This window comes from Echeneis naucrates, chromosome 19 (genome assembly GCF_900963305.1).
Source record: "Echeneis naucrates chromosome 19, fEcheNa1.1, whole genome shotgun sequence".
NCBI classification, from domain to species: domain Eukaryota; kingdom Metazoa; phylum Chordata; class Actinopteri; order Carangiformes; family Echeneidae; genus Echeneis; species Echeneis naucrates.
This window is the reverse complement of record NC_042529.1, coordinates 1,714,903-1,732,507: the sequence shown is the minus strand read 5'-3', so window position 1 is coordinate 1,732,507 and position 17,605 is coordinate 1,714,903. Positions and strand designations below refer to the sequence as shown.

The 17,605-nt window shown below is 43.8% G+C and overlaps 1 protein-coding gene across 2 annotated transcripts in view; it reads left to right on the top strand.

Moving 5' to 3' along the window:
• srcap (Snf2-related CREBBP activator protein) overlaps positions 1-17,605 on the top strand; it is a 30,157-nt gene that overhangs the window by 6,279 nt on the left and 6,273 nt on the right. For both annotated transcript variants that reach the window (XM_029527214.1, XM_029527215.1), the window contains exons 4-32: positions 1,097-1,360; positions 2,503-2,688; positions 2,795-2,935; positions 3,134-3,326; positions 4,100-4,269; positions 4,475-4,568; positions 4,667-4,756; positions 4,850-5,023; positions 5,140-5,375; positions 5,532-5,709; positions 5,867-6,003; positions 6,192-6,361; positions 7,931-8,260; positions 8,505-8,691; positions 8,792-8,961; positions 10,354-10,505; positions 10,705-10,920; positions 11,037-11,201; positions 11,467-11,622; positions 11,721-12,050; positions 12,368-12,534; positions 13,221-13,534; positions 13,630-13,832; positions 14,736-14,905; positions 15,007-15,203; positions 15,694-15,808; positions 16,470-16,595; positions 17,009-17,185; positions 17,499-17,582. In XM_029527214.1, the coding sequence (XP_029383074.1) occupies positions 1,097-1,360; positions 2,503-2,688; positions 2,795-2,935; positions 3,134-3,326; positions 4,100-4,269; positions 4,475-4,568; positions 4,667-4,756; positions 4,850-5,023; positions 5,140-5,375; positions 5,532-5,709; positions 5,867-6,003; positions 6,192-6,361; positions 7,931-8,260; positions 8,505-8,691; positions 8,792-8,961; positions 10,354-10,505; positions 10,705-10,920; positions 11,037-11,201; positions 11,467-11,622; positions 11,721-12,050; positions 12,368-12,534; positions 13,221-13,534; positions 13,630-13,832; positions 14,736-14,905; positions 15,007-15,203; positions 15,694-15,808; positions 16,470-16,595; positions 17,009-17,185; positions 17,499-17,582 (5,292 nt within the window). The remainder of the gene's footprint in view (positions 1-1,096; positions 1,361-2,502; positions 2,689-2,794; positions 2,936-3,133; positions 3,327-4,099; positions 4,270-4,474; positions 4,569-4,666; positions 4,757-4,849; positions 5,024-5,139; positions 5,376-5,531; positions 5,710-5,866; positions 6,004-6,191; positions 6,362-7,930; positions 8,261-8,504; positions 8,692-8,791; positions 8,962-10,353; positions 10,506-10,704; positions 10,921-11,036; positions 11,202-11,466; positions 11,623-11,720; positions 12,051-12,367; positions 12,535-13,220; positions 13,535-13,629; positions 13,833-14,735; positions 14,906-15,006; positions 15,204-15,693; positions 15,809-16,469; positions 16,596-17,008; positions 17,186-17,498; positions 17,583-17,605) is intronic.

Below are 17,605 nucleotides of genomic sequence, written 5' to 3'. Positions count from 1 at the left end.
CAGAGAAACTGAGAGGGATGGATGAAAGGAAGCTGTTGGTCTGAAGGCAGGAAGACAAAAGATATGGATTTGAAAATTGTTGTCTGCATCATAAAATAAGCCAAAATGACACATCAGTGAATCACTGGGTGTAATTCTAAAGCATTTGTCCTTGGCTGCCAACACAAAACAGCTGTTTCAACCTCTGCTTAACAACAGTGGTGAAATGTGAAGTCTTCATCTCAGCTCTGATTAAGATGACACTAAAATTATTAGCTGTTCCTCGCTGTATGCCCCCCACCCTGAGGGCAATGTTGATCTAACTTTCTAATCGGAATGATATATCAAATGCCACATTGAAGCTCCTCCACAGCAGCTACTGAGGCGCCCAGGTCACAGCATGTATTAGAGGACCGATTTTCAGGCTGTGCTGATGATGTTGTCTTTCAGGCAGAGGACAGTTTTATAAAATTGTTCAGAGAGCTGTAAAATCAGCACTGATCTTAGTAGGATGATATTTCTTAGTTGAAATCAGATGCACTATTTTAATTTCAATTAAATTAAACCCACAATGTCATGATATGCTTCTGTGATCCATATCAGCTTTGCTGGCATGTTTTTACCTCCTTAAATGTGGAGTCAGTTCACTATTCTACCCATCTGCCTGTCATCCATGTTGATGACACTTTATTACTTAGTGATTTTTTTTTTTATTTTTTTTTTTTTAAATTCTTTTAAGTTGGCTGCATGCTAAGCCATGTGTGTTTTCCAGCCTGGACAGAGCTGGACAGGCAGAAAGACGCGGTTCATTCAGGTAAGTGGTGGCAGTGAGACACCCAGAAAGGCTCCTTTCATCAAGACACTCGGGCACGTCGTAGTCAGGTTCTGTCACTGTTAGTTTGAGCTCAGAAGGCTTTTCTTTGACTTCAAATAGGTTATGATTTCAGGCCTGCATAAGAAGAGAGCAGACAGAGAACCCATCTGATTCAGGAGCATGTCTGTCTTTGCTTCTTATAAACACTTGGCACTATGCATGTTGCTTGTGTTATTGTTGGTAGTGCTGCATTATCGGTGAACGTTTTCAAACACTTGCTCTTTATCCTCCTCTGGGCTTCAGGTGCGGCAGTGGATTGCAGACAGGGTCACCGTTAACTCATCTCCCGTCTCACCCTCCACCTCCTCCTGCTACCCCGGGCCCTCCCCCCTCAGCGACTGGGCCATGCCGCGTCGGGAGAGGTCTTCGCCTCTGCGGGGTCCACATGGCAAATTTGTCTCTCCTTCCTCTGTTGGTGCCTACAGTTTGTCCTCTTCCCCTCTGGATCAGACTCCTCAGCGACCCCGTGGAGAGCGTCACACGGACATGGCAGAGTTGGCTAAACATGTGAGTTCACCAAAAAGTCCCTGTTGTGTTTTTTGTTTTATTTGACAGGAGTAAAGAAGCAGGATTACTGCTTGAATTCAAAAGAATTTACATTATTGAAGGCCATGACACTTTCCACAGGTGGTCTGAGGTGCCAGTGAGAGAGAGTAAATGTGCGATTTCTTTGGTTAAATGCTTTGAATAGGCTGCTCTTATTAAATCAAACTAATGGCTTTGAATTGGCAAAAAAACTTGGCTGGCAGCAGTCTTTAAACTTCCTGCAGTCGGGAAGAAGCCAAAATGGTTGAATGTGATTGGACCTTTTCTCAAAAGCACCTTTACAGGAATATCCTCAGATTTTCATTTATTTATTTATAGGTTTTATTCCTTGAATAATTTAGGAGTCCCTCAGGCCTCACTCTTAAGACCGCCAGCTTCCAATCTGCAATTTTGATGGCTTCCCCTCCTTCATTTGTCTCTGTCTGGTTGGCTTATACTGAGGACGGTGGAGACTGAGAGCTATGTGGAATAACAATAATGAACAAACACTTAATGCTGCCACTCTCTTGAGCCATGACTCACAATGATAAGCCCAGGTATATCTTTGGGAATCTAATGATTTGATTTCATTCTGATTCCTGATGTTTGGAATGAATTCTCAAGTGTACAAATGAGAAGGTAGGCGAAATCTTTCATCACTTACTCCAGAGCCACTTGTATCTACAGTCACTGAAATGCAATAGGAAACATTAATTGGCAGCTAAATCATCTGGTCTGGATAAAAAAATTCACTGTAAATGTGAGCACTGTGGCTGCAGCTAAAGACTATTTTCACTCAGCAGATTAATTTAGTCTTCACATCTTGATTTATTTGAAAGAAATTCCAAACAGAAAATCTATGTAGATGCTGAAATAGTTGAAATTTTTCTCCGTATATGAGGAGTGACTGATCCTTTTTCAATGTAGTTGCCATATACCTTTCGTGTTGTGCCTTTTCTGCTCCATTAATCTTTCAGAATTATTAACCACAAGAAAAGCTTTTCTGGCTTTTGGTGACTCTGAATTGTAGAATGTAATTTTTATTTTTTACTCAAACCTACATCAGTTTCAGGAACACAGTGTCGCAGGATTTACTGAGCGGTTTATCGTCATTTTCCCCGCAGGAAGCAGACATTGAGCATCGAACTCAGGCACTGAAGCGAGAGGGCTTCTGGTCAATGAAGCGTCTCACCCGCCTGCCGGAGCCACCACGACCCAAAGTTCACTGGGACTACCTGTGTGAGGAGATGCAGTGGCTCTCTGCTGATTTCGCCCAAGAGCGCCGATGGAAGCGAGGCGTGGCCAGAAAGGTAGCGGAAGACGGTTCCCAGCACGCGTGTAAATGTAACTATTAAAACCTCATGTTATTAGCACACCGGGACGATGACGCATTTTTCTCTGATGTAACGTTATCAGGTGGTACGAATGGTGATGAGACACCATGAGGAGCTGAGGCAAAAAGAAGAAAAAGCCAAGAGGGACGAGCACGCTAAAATCAGAAGGGTTGCTTCCTCGATTGCAAAGGAAGTCCGAGCTTTCTGGAGCAGCGTTGAGAAGGTACAGATTATTTGCAGAGGCCGAGCAAACAAAACATTCTGCTGTGGTGTTCAGCTACAGAGTCTGAAAGGATCAGGATTGGTTGTTTTTCAGATTCAACAAGTCAAGTCATGAGCTTTAGCTTTCAGTTTCTAGCGTTTGTCTTTATATTTTTGGAGTGAAAATAAGGAGGTGGTGTTTTCACTTCTATCTGTGAAGGTGGTGCAATACAAGCAGCAGTCCCGATTGGAGGAAAAGAGGAAAAAAGCTCTGGACCTTCAGCTGGACTTCATCGTTGGCCAGACAGAGAAATACTCAGATCTTCTCAGCAAGTCACTCGCACCCAGCAGACCTGCTGAAACTGTCCCTGTGACTCCCCAAAAATCCCTCCCGCCTCCTGCGGATGAGGATGGTAAGCAGATTTATTTATTCATTCTTCTTCTTCCTTATAAAGAGAGCAAACGGTGTCAATTTTGGAGCACTGAAAGTACTTTAAGGGCAGATTAGTTGGTTCAGATAGGGACGTTGTCATAGCTACACACCAATGGCGGAATGTGACTAAGCTTCCTGAGGTAAAATGGAAAGAAAAAGCTGTTATACATTGTTAAGGTTGCATTCAGGAAAGAATCGAACATTTGTTCATGGGTCTGTGAAAAGTCCACCCTGTTACCTGAGCTCTACTGCATTCTGGATGGACCGAAGTGGTGCTAAGCCTGTTTGCTCTGTCAGATATTAACATGTCTTCAGGTACTCTGTGCACTGCCGTTCGATGACTCGCAGGTGTGGGCCCGTCAAACTGGCCAAACTGGTCTCCTACGAAAGGCAGCTGATTCCTAAATCATGGAGGGGAACAGTGCCTTCTGATTTTGGGTTTGTTCAGACAGCCAAAGGACCTTATTCATTTCAGCGTGTAACTAGATCAGCACCTTTGTTTTAAATTGAAGTAGGAAAACGACCATCATGAATATCTGTTCTTCACGGACCAAGAGAGCATCCTCTGATTTAGCCATTCATCCATCCTCAGCTCTTTCTGGGGTTGAGCACATTGTGGTTGAAACCTTGCCGTCTGGTCTGGTTGAATATGAACCCGACCAACAGAGATGTGTGCCACACTCTACTATTTGGAAATGTATTTTTCCTTTTTTACAATGCCTTCTACAAAAGAAGTTTATTTTCTTTACATAGACAGAGACTTTGAGCCTCCGTGTGAAGAGGAGGATGATGAAGAGACGATAGAGGTGGAGGAGCAGCAGGAGGGGAATGACGCTGAGAGCCATCGAAGGGAGATTGAACTGCTGAAGGAGGAGGGCATGTTGCCCCTGGACCAGCTACTCAGCACCCTCAAACTGCCACAGGTACCACTTGCTCATGAGTCTTCTACTTCTAGTTATTGTTCTTATTATATATCAAATGTGATTCCATAATTTATTTATTTATTTTTTTTTTTTTCATATGGCTTATGTGTGAACTGGAACTTTTCATATTACATTTTTAAATATCAACATAAGTACAGATTACAGTGTCATTGTCATTTAATTACTGAACTATTGCATTATACAGGACTCAGGCTCAGAGGAAGAGTGCTCTGATGAAACCTCTTCATCAGGTAAAGAGGAAGATGATGATGGAGAATTCACTGCCAATGAAGAAGATGGTAAGATTTCAGTTAAGGTTGTACACGTTTTGGAAAATCTATCTTTGGTAAATCTAACCTCACCTAACCTTTTTAATCTAAATTTGTTTTCTGTTCAGCTGAAGATGAGGAGGACACCATCGCAGCCCAGGAGAAAGTCGAGGGAAATATGGATCATGCAGAGGAACTGGATGAACTCGCCAAAGAAGGTGGGGGGGGGGACTTTTAAGGCTGAGGAGCTTTTCTTATTCCTGATTATTCGTAATAGGAGTTGTCAACTCACATCTCTGCTCCTCCTGTAGGTGATATGAGTATTGAGGAGCTGCTGGAGAAGTACAAAGGAGCTTACGCCTCAGACTTTGAGGCACCTTCTGCTTCGGGCTCTAAAGCGAGCTCCGATTCTGAGGTGTCCGGGGACGAGGAAGAGGAGAGTGAAGAAGACGAGAGTGACGTAGAAAGCAACACGTCCTCCTCAGGTATGAACCCCCTGAACAGACAGGCCAGAGACAGAGCAAATTCTGAGGAGGGAAATATTTCTTTTTCAAGATAGTTTGCCATTTTTATTACCAAAAATAAAAACATCTTCTCTCAGATTCACCGGGTGACAGTGGAGAGGAGGATGACAGTGATAAGGAAGAAGAGGAGAGTGAAGAAGAGGAGGACGATGATGATGATGATGACTGTGGAGACGAAGGGATGGAGGTTTTGCTAAAGGAGGGAGACCACAGCCCTCCTTCCTCGAGCTCACGGCCAAAGAAAGAAATCAGCCATATTGCTGCTACTGCAGAGAGCCTGCAGCCCAAAGGCTACACCTTGGCCACGACGAAGGTCGGTCTTTAGGATAAATGCTGATCTTCCTTCTTTAAGAAACAATAGTTTGGAGGAAAAAAACTTGTCTGGGTCTAATTTGTGTGTTTTAAGTTAAAAGATCTAATCTTGTGCAGTTCTGGATCATAGTTTTCTCATCTTTTCTTACAACATAAGGTCAAGACCCCCATCCCGTTCCTGCTCCACGGCACATTACGAGAATACCAGCACATCGGACTTGACTGGCTGGTCACCATGTATGAGAAAAAGCTAAATGGCATCTTAGCTGATGAGATGGGTCTGGGAAAGACCATTCAGACTATCGCTCTGCTCGCTCACCTCGCCTGTGAGAAAGGTAGCAGACAGACTCGTTACACTTTTTGTGCCACTGCAGTTTAATGGTGTAGCTCATTTCAGTTCATGATGACTCATTTTTACAGTTATTGAACTTCCTCTCCTTCTCCTTTTTATGTACAATGGTTTTCATTTTGTTGTTTTTGTGTTTTGCGTAGGTAACTGGGGCCCTCACCTCATCATTGTCCCCACCAGTGTGATGCTCAACTGGGAGATGGAGCTGAAGCGCTGGTGTCCAGGATTTAAAATCCTCACATACTTCGGTAGCCAAAAAGAGAGAAAGTTAAAGAGACAGGTAATGAATTCAGTTCAGGCTGTGCTTTTGTTTAGTTTTTTGTTTTTTTTTTCTGCATTTGGCAAACTTTCAGTGAGCAACAGTAAAAGCACAACTGTTTGCATTGAATTGCAACTAAATGTGTCTGTCTGATATTGTAACAGACACAAGCTGATTTCTCCTCATCTTCTCCTGTCTTCCTCTGTCAGGGCTGGACGAAGCCAAACGCCTTCCACGTGTGCATCACTTCGTACAAGCTGGTGCTGCAGGATCACCAGGCCTTCAGACGCAAGTCCTGGCGCTACCTGATCCTAGACGAGGCTCAGAACATCAAGAACTTCAAGTCTCAGCGCTGGCAGAGCCTGCTGAACTTCAACAGGTCGGTAGAGCTGAGCGTGGAGCTGTAAATGAGTAATTGTAGCATCAATGATTCACTGTAATTGTGAAGAGTAATAGTTGGATATTTTTGTGAAATAGGTTTATTTGCTGCTTCTTTTTTTTGAGAGTTAACGGATGGTCATACCTGAACAGTACATCGAAAGCAGTGGATCCATAAACAGATCACTGCTGAACTGGCTTCATTTGGTTTATTTGGTTTTTTTTATTGGTTTATCAGTGTATCTGCCTTTTAGTTGTTTCAGGAGACATGAGCTGTTCATAATCACTGTGGCATGCATACCTCGTTTACTGTGTACCTGCATGTCAGGACTTCTTTCATAAATCCCTTTTTCTCGCTGCTGAAGACAAAATAAACACCATGTTCTTTCAGTCCTAACAGCAGCAGGTCTTAATATTCAGAACAATGAGTGACTGTATTTTCTATGCAACACAGTTGGCAAGGTTTATTGTGCATGAAAATGGAGTTTTGTTGAAGAATTTATCAAATGTAAATCAAACAGGAGGTGCCAGTTGCTCAGCTGCAGGTTTAAGAATAATCCCAATAACCACACACAGTTGTTTATTTAATCTTTACTAACTCAAGTCTTAAGATAAATTCTACAACAACAAAAAACAAACTCCAGATTGCCCTGGATGAACATTTGACCTTTTTCCCAAAAATTTGTCATTGTATATTGATTGGTTAAGCAGCCCTATAACAGACTGGTTGGGTCACACGCAGAATAGTTTCCTGGGAAAGCAGAAGGAAAGATGACAGAGCAAAATGTGATGCTGACATTTGTGTTTCTGGATCAGTTCTTTCACTGTTTAGCCCGGCAAAGATCCATGCACCCACTTTTCCCCGAACACACAAGACTCACACCGAGTGTTGCTCAATTTATGACATCATAACCCAGCAGAGATAGATGATCATCATCTCCAACAATCTTTTTGAAAATCAGACTTGTGCATGGAAAATCTTAACAAGTATCAAAAGCAGGATAGATTTCTATGAACTCACATTTACTGAAAAAAACACCCTCTTCAGTGTCTGTAGTGCTTCAACCATTCTCTCTTTCACTATTAGCCACGTTTGACTTCAAATGCATCGCCACAATCCACAGTCTGAACACTAAACTGTTTACCTACAGGCCAGAGGGATGAGCGGATGTGAAAGTTAAGCCTGCTAATCTTAACATTTGAAATGGTGTCTTATTAGAGCTGCTGTAATCAGATAAACCTGCTATCATGACTGTCACACAGACCTTTCCCAAACAGGAAGCACGCAATTTCATTTTGTCGAAGCTTCCAGTTTTAGATCTTCTTTAAAGGTGCACAGGGTGAGACAGAGAGACGCTATAGTGTTTAGTTAGGCTCTCGGGCGCACAAGGATGAAAATGAGGAAACATGCCAGTCAATTGTGCGGAGCTTTATGGCTTCATTACAGCCAACTTGATTTTACAGCTTATTGGGTCTAAGTGGCTAAAAAATCAGCCAATGCACTCCACTGAAATACGCACTGATGGAGATCTTCCCACCTTCATCTAAACTTCTTCTCTGACAATTGCAGCCACCGGCGTCTGCTGCTGACAGGAACGCCTCTGCAGAACAGTCTGATGGAGCTGTGGTCTCTGATGCACTTCCTCATGCCCCACGTCTTCCAGTCGCACCGCGAGTTCAAGGAGTGGTTCTCCAACCCGTTGACGGGAATGATCGAGGGCAGTCAGGAGTACAACGAGGGCCTGGTGAAAAGGCTCCACAAGGTGCTGAGGCCTTTCCTGCTCAGGAGGATCAAAGCTGACGTTGAGAAGCAGATGCCTAAGAAATACGAGCATGTGGTTCGATGCCGCCTCTCCAAGAGACAGCGCTTCCTCTATGACGACTTCATGGCACAGGCCTCGTAAGTTGAGAATAAGATCCAGTATACAGTAACTTTATAAAAATAAAAAGCTGAACTCTCTCGCTCTCTCTCTGAAATATCTGGAAATAAAATCACAAAGTATTGTATTCGTGTAGCTGGATTTACCAAACTAAAAGTAAATATCCACTGATGGTTCAGAGGCTTGAAGCATCAAATAATCATCATCTTTGATTCAAAATTAAATACCAAGTACAAGTTTCTTCATTCACCATCCTGTTCACAGGACCCGGGAAACGCTGGCTAGTGGTCACTTCATGTCTGTGATAAACATCCTCATGCAGCTCCGCAAAGTGTGCAACCATCCCAACCTGTTTGACCCTCGACCCATCCAGTCTCCCTTCATCACACAGCGCATTGTTTTTCACACAGCCTCCCTGGTGCAGGAAGCCCTGGATGTCTCTCCTCTCAAGGTCAGCATTTCAATAAAAATGTAAAAAAAATGTTTTTGTTAGAAAATTTCAATTATTGAGTCCTTTTTATTCAGATTTTTATTTATGTTTTTGTCCTCAGCGCTGCGACCTGTCGTTGTTTAACCTCGTCAGTATGGAAAACCGGGTGTCCCGGTACCAGGCGGATGTCTTCCTGCCGTGCCACAAGGTCAGCCGCCAGCTGATTCAGGAGATTATGGAGTCTCCTGAACCCCCTCCGAGACCCAAACCAGTACGCATGAAGGTCAACAGGTAAACAGTCCATACTGATGCTCACTGACAATGGAACTGATCCCGCATCAGCTCGTCTTTCACTCTTAGGTGTCAATGTTCTATGGGTTAAGTGCTTTTTCTAAAGGTCACCTCAGGGTGTTCGGTCTGCCATGAGCTCCATTTAAAAACTCGAGGTTTCAGCCAAGAAAAGCTGACTATTATCTGGCACCAAACAACAGCCTGTCTAGATACTCTATGTCCTGCTTCTCCCACTGAAATGATGTAATATTCCTAACTTAACATTTTCCTGAAGAAGTGGACATTGAAAGGTTAAACACCTTGATCTTGGCATTCTTGATGGGGAATACAACTGTTCAGACAGATCAAGTTTCCAATGTGTGTAGAAGCTGGTGCATTAGGCCTTTATCACTGCTCCAGTGCTGCCGGCACTCAACTAAATTTGGACAATCTGTCAATAGTCCTGATGGCAGCGTGAACAAAGACAGATGGTTATAGTAGTGAAAGTGAAATTGATTTGTTTTCTGAATCTTCTTCCATCAGACATTCTTTCAAACACCCATGTGTCTGTCTCCAAAGGCTTACAGACATCAGTCAAACAAGAGCATCCATATCTGAACATCAAAGGTTTTAAGCCCCTTCTGTACTGATCAACAAACCAACTAAGACCTGCTAATATCTGCCTCCAATGGAAAAGGCCACAATTGGCAGGTCTGGACATTCACCGGCTGGTGTGTGTGCTTTGTAGTGTCGCTCCTTCAGCTGTGTCCTCAGTCCGGACAGAAAGGCAAACCCTCTCCAGTGAAAAAGGGGTCAATCGGCTTTTATTAGCAGTTTCACCTTCATTTAAAAACCCGGATATACCCACTAATTTTAGTGGAGTAGAGAAATTAGAAATCCCTAGTTTTATTAAACTCCTGAGGTTTAATGTGGAGAGGTGCTGTCAAAGGCCCGTGAGACCTGGACTCATTGAGTCAGAGCAGAATCCACTTCAGCGTTCAGTCTGATTTAACTTTGAAATGTCTAATCAGTCTGAGAGAGCAGCTGGGATGGAGCCCTCTTTGAGGAAATACTCTTTATAGTCTTGTTTTCTCTCTGTACAGCAAAATAACACAAGCAGCAGATATTAGAGCACATTGTGTTTGAGTCCCAATGCACATCTCCTGGCTACACAACACCTGAATTTCTCCAGACGCCATCATTCTTCTGAGCCATGAGAGGACGGGGGAAAGTTAAAGGTGGTAACTCACAACTGTCAGTCAATACTTGAACGTACTTCAAGCTAGGCTGCTGAAAGGTGTCAGTAGTACAAAGACTGACGTGGAGAAGGAGGGGCGATTTGATGCTCGTGCTTTTTGTTGTGAAGAAATGAATGAATAAAGACGCTGATGTTCCTCTGCCTGTTTGTTTTAGGATGTTCCAACCGCCTCCTAAAGGTGACAACAGGCCGGTCTTGCTGATGAACAAGCCAACCTGCTCCGTGCCCCCTGCAGCTCAGACCCCCAGACCGCCTCCTGCAACTGAAGCCTCAGCCGCTCCTGCACCTGCTCCTGTCGTACAACAAGGCAAGTCGAACCCCCCCAAAAAAGACGTGAGGGGAAAAAGAGAGAAGCAGAAATATCTTGTTTTTAAAGCATCAACAAACATATTCTCAGTAACGCATTTGTTTAGCTATTGATTTTTGATTGCTTGTTGTGGTTCTCTATCATCTGATGCCACAGTTGGACCGGAGCACTCATTATTTTCTCTCCCCATTTGTTGTAGTGGTGTGTTCGGTGGCGTCCAACCCCACTCCGCGCCCACCGTTGCATCCTCCAGCTCAAACTGCAGTGAGATCCAGCACACCCAAGCCAGTGCTGACTGTACGGCCTCCTGCTGCTCCCTGTGCCGCCAGCATCCCCGCTCATGCCAATCCGACCCCCGGCAGCGTGATGCCCCAGAGGGTTCTGCTCAGTCCAGACATGCAAGCCAGGCTGCCATGTAAGAGCATCATTTTCTTTCTCCAAGATTGTGATTAATAGCTCTTGGACTGCTTTGATGGTCAGCTCACTTCTAACTGATGGGTTGTAAAGTTTCTCTCCGTTTTCCCTCCTAAGCTGGTGAGGTTGTGAGCATAGCCCAGCTCGCCTCCTTGGCAGGCCGACCTGTGTCGTCATGTCAGGGCAGTAAACCCGTCACCTTCCAGCTTCAGGGCAACAAGCTGACTCTGTCTGGGGCCCAGATCCACCAAGTCCCCGCAGCCGCTCCACGTCCAGTCCAAGGTCAATGTTTCTCCTGATGGATGAAGTGTCATTTCACTTCAGTCTCATATATATGCCAAAGATTCAGTGGTTAAATAAATGTAAATATGTGTATATTTCTATGTGTTGTTTTTTAGTATAGTTCAATAGACCATAGATTGATTTAAAAAAAAAAAAAAAAAAAAAAAAAGGGAGAATGTGAATCATTTAATTTTCCTCAAATCATCACAGTATTTGAATTTTAAGACTGGATTTAAACTGCTGGATGATGTCTCTTCCTCTGCAGGTAACGTGATGCACCTGGTGTCCAGCGGTGTGCAGCACCACCTCATCAGCCAGCCGGCTCAGGTGACTGTCCAGAGCGCCACCAACACCCACCCTGCAAGCACCTCTTCCACAGCCCCCGCTGCCAACCGCCTGCCTCATAACACCTCCTCCCAAGGTTTTAACCGCCGCGCTCTGTTTGTTGTTCCACCTCTGGACAGACGCAGAGGATGATTAAAATCTAGTAAAAACCATCCCTGTCTATTTTCTCCTCAGTGACCTCCTCCGTAGTGAGCAGCCCCGGTGTGGTGAAGATCGTTGTGCGTCAGTCAACAGGCAAGGAAGGCGGGCCTGTGCCCACCCTGGCAGTGGCCCCTTCCCCTCGTGTTGCTCCTCAGGCATCCCCTTCCCTGCACGCCCACGCCAACACGACCCCTGTCAGAAACACTGCTCCACTGCAAATTGCGCAGCGCACCCCTGGTCCTGCTACCGCACATTACACCATAGCTCCTCCCAGAAACACTAGCTCCACACCAAACCAGCCCCAACCCCCCCGTCCTGTCCTCAAAGTAGTGCAGCCTCCTCCATCAAGCCCAGAGCAGCCAGGTAAGAGAACGAGCCCGAGCTATTATTCTCTCTGAGCTCTTTGTCTGCATGACAAGTCCAACTGGGTCACATCGCTGCATGTCAGTGTGTTCTTCCCACTTTGATGCGTTTTCCTCAGTCTGCTTTGAGCAGCAGATTTTATTGTCACATACAGGAAAACATGCAAGAGAGACAGAGGGGATTATCCTTAAGTCATTTTTGTTTGTGTAAACTTTCCTTTAGAATTGTTTTTAGATGTCAACTCATCATTGGTACTGCAGAATCATGTTCGTTACACCAGCTGTTCTCCTCTGACCCCCCTCCCTCGTCATCTCCAGCTCCAGCGACCCCCTCGTCCTCTGCTTCTAAGTCTTCATCCACGGCACGTGACGGCAGCAGCATTCAAACGGCGGCTACCATGAAGTCAAGATCGAGCACAGGGGCAAAAAATTACCCTCCACCCAGAAAAGTGCCTCGCCTGCCCCCTCGCTCTCCTTTCCACATGGTGAGCAAGTCGTTCCCCTCGAGAACTGATGCTGTCAACACACTGTCGCAAAAATATGCTTTGAGGAGTGATGCTTTTCCATAGATACATGAAACTCCTCTGACCATGAAATAAACAATGTTCAGAGAGAAGCAGGTCTTTGTATTAGAGACAGGCCACAATTATCGCATCATTCCACAATGAGATGAGACTTTGTGTGTTTTCATGGTGATTAATTGCCCTTGTTGCTCTTAGCAAAGTATTTTTCATTGAGATATTTAAGGATATTGACATGTTCTCCTTTTTATACGCTGCCAAACACATTCATATCAACACTAACCCACAGACTCCAGGTCTGCGGGTCTGCATGTGTGGTCCAGTCTGGATTCTGGTCTTTTTTCACCAAGCATTCAGTTATTTGTCTCATTCAAAGTCTTTTTGTATTGTAATTGTAATTTGGAAAGAAACATCAGGAAGCGCTGAGTTTTGTAGACAATAGCTTAAAATCAATTGGACACAAGAAAAATTGGATTAATTAGTATGAAAATATCATTTCAGAGCAGCAGACAGGTGATTGTTGTTTAGTGATGGTTTAGTGCCCCCCCCCCATGGTTATGTTGTTGGTTTTCCTATTTGAATGTCTTTCTGTTATCACTACTTTTATCTCAGCTCTTTGCCTGAGCCGTGTTCACCTTCCTTCTCCACAGTCCTGGCTGGCAGACAGCCGCAAACAGCAGCACGACAGCAGGCTAGACTTCATCATCCGAGTCAACGAGCAGCACTGTGCAGCGAAGCCCGTGTACGGCCAGGAGGTTCTGGACTTCCTGACTTTTCTCCCCGGTCCCCGCCCCTCCCCGGCCGCCTTGAGGACTGAATGTGAATGGGTCCGATCGGGTCAGAGCAGCTGTCTGTTCACGCAGTGGCAAAACAAATACGACTACTGGTATCAGAGTCAGGCAGTGAGAGAGGCCATCCACAGCATCGAGGAGAGGGTGGAGCTGCTCAGTGACATCATAGACCGGTAACTGGTTTTAGACACGATCTGCCGCTGAGGATAAAAGAGCTAAAGGAGAAAGATTTGTGATTCAGCCTTTTGTTTTTCTGCGGTTTCTATAGGTTTACATTCGTGATCCCTCCTGTAGAGGCTCCGCCGATCTCCATGCATTGCTGCCACCCTCCTCCCTCGCTGAGCCACAAGCAGACAGTCTTCTCCTCCATGCTCTCAACTCAAGTCGCCCCACTCACCCGAAGTCTCCACCGAATCCAGTGTAACATGAGGACCCAGTTCCCAGACCTCAGACTGATACAGTACGATTGTGGTGAGTGGACAAGAGTCAGAAAACTGGATGATTATTATGTTTTTATATCTTTATTAAAGGGCAGAAATAAACTTAAAAGCCGATATCATTTCTCGCTTTTTAGAGAGAGACTCAACTCTGTTTTAATTTAAATGGGCTTTAATATTAAAACATGTAGCGTGCAAGTCTTCCATTCTTAGAAATTGTAAAATGTTTTGCTCTGCAGTCATATACCTTAAAGTAACAGTGACTCATGAGTCTCTGTCATCCACCAGCTGACTGTTTATTTTTATCACAGGAAGAATATAATGTCACCTCTGAGGTTTTTAGCAGATTATCTTGTGGTTTGTCACAGATTTTGGAGATAGAGTAAAAACTGCAAAGTATTAATGTAAAAACCAAAAATCTAAATAAATAAAATAGAATAAAAGTTTATATATACAAAATGTATCTGGAAAAATACTCTGTAAAATGGGACCAGCATGAACTGATAGCAAAAAAAACAAATGAAATAAACAATGAGCTGAATAACTATTTCGAAGAGCAGCACAACTGAAGAAGAAGCCCAGTAATGCCTGTTACATAACAATATTTATTTAAAGGTTGCCAGCTTTAGTTCCCACTGGTCGAATCAGACCAGATGAGAGAAAGGAAAGAGTTTAAGAAAACTCCTTCAAGAAACAGAGTCTGTAATTTGAAGTGCCCAGTCTCACTGACAGCACACAGAGGTCATCTCCTTATTCATCTAAAAAGCCTCGTTCATAAAATTCATAAAATCCTTGTTAAATCGTTTTGGGGTTGTTGTTTGTTTTTTTTTTTTTGGGCTTGACTGTAACTGTTCTAATGAAATAATGTCCTTAATTACAACCATTTTAAATTTAGTGCTCCAAGTGTTCAGTTTATGATCCTGCTCTGTCTGTGCAGGAAAGCTCCAGACTCTCCACACTCTGCTGCGAAAGCTAAAGACAGGAGGCCACAGAGTGCTGATCTTCACTCAGATGACACGTATGCTAGATGTGCTGGAGCAGTTCCTCAACTACCACGGACACATCTACCTCCGCTTGGACGGCAGCACACGGGTGGAGCAGAGACAGGTTGGCGCTGACCTTGTATTCAAATATTCACATTTGCTAAAATAAAGTTTTGGACAAATCTGATGCGTTCTCTCCATGCTCGTCCTTTATTTCTCCTCCAGGCTCTCATGGAACGCTTCAACGCTGACCGTCGCATCTTCTGCTTCATCTTGTCAACACGCAGTGGTGGCGTTGGGGTGAACCTGACGGGCGCAGACACCGTGGTCTTCTACGACAGTGACTGGAACCCCACCATGGACGCGCAGGCTCAGGACCGCTGCCATAGAATTGGCCAGACCAGAGATGTCCACATCTACAGGTGACAGTGATACTGGAGAAGGAGCGGCTGCAAGTTTCCTACAGACACAAATAACAGTATAACAGGAAGAGGAAGAAATCTGGTCGGTTTAAGGCTTCTCCTTCATTTTGACCTCAAGCATTACATTAAAGCCGTCAGTGTAAAGGAGCTCTTATCTCAGCTTCAGTTTGGATTAAACATAAATCTAGTTTAACATTTTTGTCAGAGCAGAGAGACACGGACAACAATGATATATTCAGCTCACTTGCTCTGCCTGACTGACTGTAAATATTCACTTAACTCATCTGGATGAAAAAGAAAGATGGCAAATAGTCAATTAATTAAAAAAAAATAATTTCAGGAGCTGCAACGGGAGATTTATTGTGCTCAGTTAATAAATAGTAAATGAATCATTTTGTTTAAAAGTCTAGATAATTAATCTACTGAGGTGGTTGTAATTTCCTCACACTGATCAACTGTCTAAATGTGACTCCAACACGTTCTTTCTCAGGCTGATCAGTGAGCGCACGGTGGAGGAGAACATTTTAAAGAAAGCCAACCAGAAGAGGATGCTGGGAGATATGGCGATCGAAGGAGGGAACTTCACCACAGCCTTCTTCAAACAGGTAATTCACAGACTTAACGATTCACTCAGGCTTTTAATACAAAGAGAGAAAACGTTATCGTTTGTTAAAGCGTTTACAACCAGCTGCGCAGTAAATAAAATGATAATGATACTAATAAAATGTATTTATACAGCGCTTTTCAAACTAGAAAATGGAGCTCAAAGTGTTTTACAATAAAAATGGTAGAAATAAAAAGGTCAGTTTCAGTCAAAGGGATAAAATCTAAAAGAACAAAATAAAATCTAAGTTAAATAAGTCTTCAGTTGTTCTCAATGAGCCGGGATCTCTTAAAGCTCTTGGCTTTATAAAGAACTAAAATTAAATCAACTAAGTTTCTCTCATTGCATCTTATTTATTTATTTTGTGTGTTTGCTGGTTAATCATGATGATGAATTACCACCCAAAGACAAACGTGTAGCCGTGCTCCTCTCCTTTAATGAAACTTGTTCCAATTGACCTTTTACAATAAGACCACTCGTGCCTTTTGAAGCACCCCAATGTTTCTGTGTTTTCTAATTAATCTGACTAAATGACACCGGCAGCACAGCTGCTTATTTAATATTTGTGATGATGTTGGGACATTACACACTCAAAGTGACTCTCTCTTGTTATTGGTCCAGCACAGAGAACACTTAAACTCATTTCCATTTTTGTTCTTCAGCAAACCATCCGAGAGCTGTTTGATGTGAACGACAGCGAGAAGCGAGAGGTGGCGGTGGAGCTGTCGGTGCCTCAGGCTGAGGAGGAGGAGGCGGTCAACAAACAGAGCACCACAATCCTGGAGCAGGTTAGAGACGAGCAAAGATTTAAAGTGTTCAGCACCTCCAGCATGCATCCATCAAACGCCAACCTTGGATGTAGACTATGGAAACGCCTCCTTGACAGACACTTTGACAGTGTAAACACAGTAATGCAGAGGGATGCTTTTAAAAATGATCCAGTGAAGAGCAGGATGTAAACAAACTCTCAAGAAGTCTCAAAAACAGATTTTTGAATCAGAGTGTCACAACACTGAAGAACACCCAGTTAAATCAGAGTGTTTGACAGTGATTAAAATTGAAAACAGCATGGAGTCCCACACTACTCCGATGTTGTTACTCAGACAGCTTAACACGATATTCTAACTAATTTACTCAGTTTATCTGCCGTCGTTGATGTTTGTGTTTGATTTCTATTTGTTTTTGACTCCGCCCCTTGCAGGCCTTGTGTCGCGCTGAGGATGAGGAGGACATTGTGGCGGCCTCTCAGGCCAAAGCGGAGCAGGTGGCAGAGCTGGCAGAGTTCAATGAGAACATACCACTGGATGATGGAGGAGAACAGGAGGAGGTGGAGGAACTCTCCAAGGCCGAGCAGGAAATAGCTGCTCTGGTGGAACAGGTGAATAATCAGTCCAAACTGGATCTGAATTATTCATTGAAATCAAGAACAGAAGTAGTTTGACCTCTTAAATGACTTGTTCCACATCTGTAATATTAATCTGGTGGTTTAAATTCAGTAGATGCATTATATTGAAACTATATTATTTGCTATCTTCCAATGTGAGTGTATAATATTGCAATTTCCGCTGAACTTCTGGTCAAAGCCAAAATATTTGTCTGTCACATCCTTCTTGTTGTGCCTTAAATCTGAATTACAGCAGTACAGATTGATTGTGCTCAGCTGACACACTTTATTCTCCGCCCACCTCCAGCTCACTCCCATTGAACGCTACGCCATGAACTTCCTGGAAGCCTCATTAGAAGATGTTTGCAAAGAAGAGTTAAAGCAAGCGGAGGTACGGCCATATCAAAAAAGTTA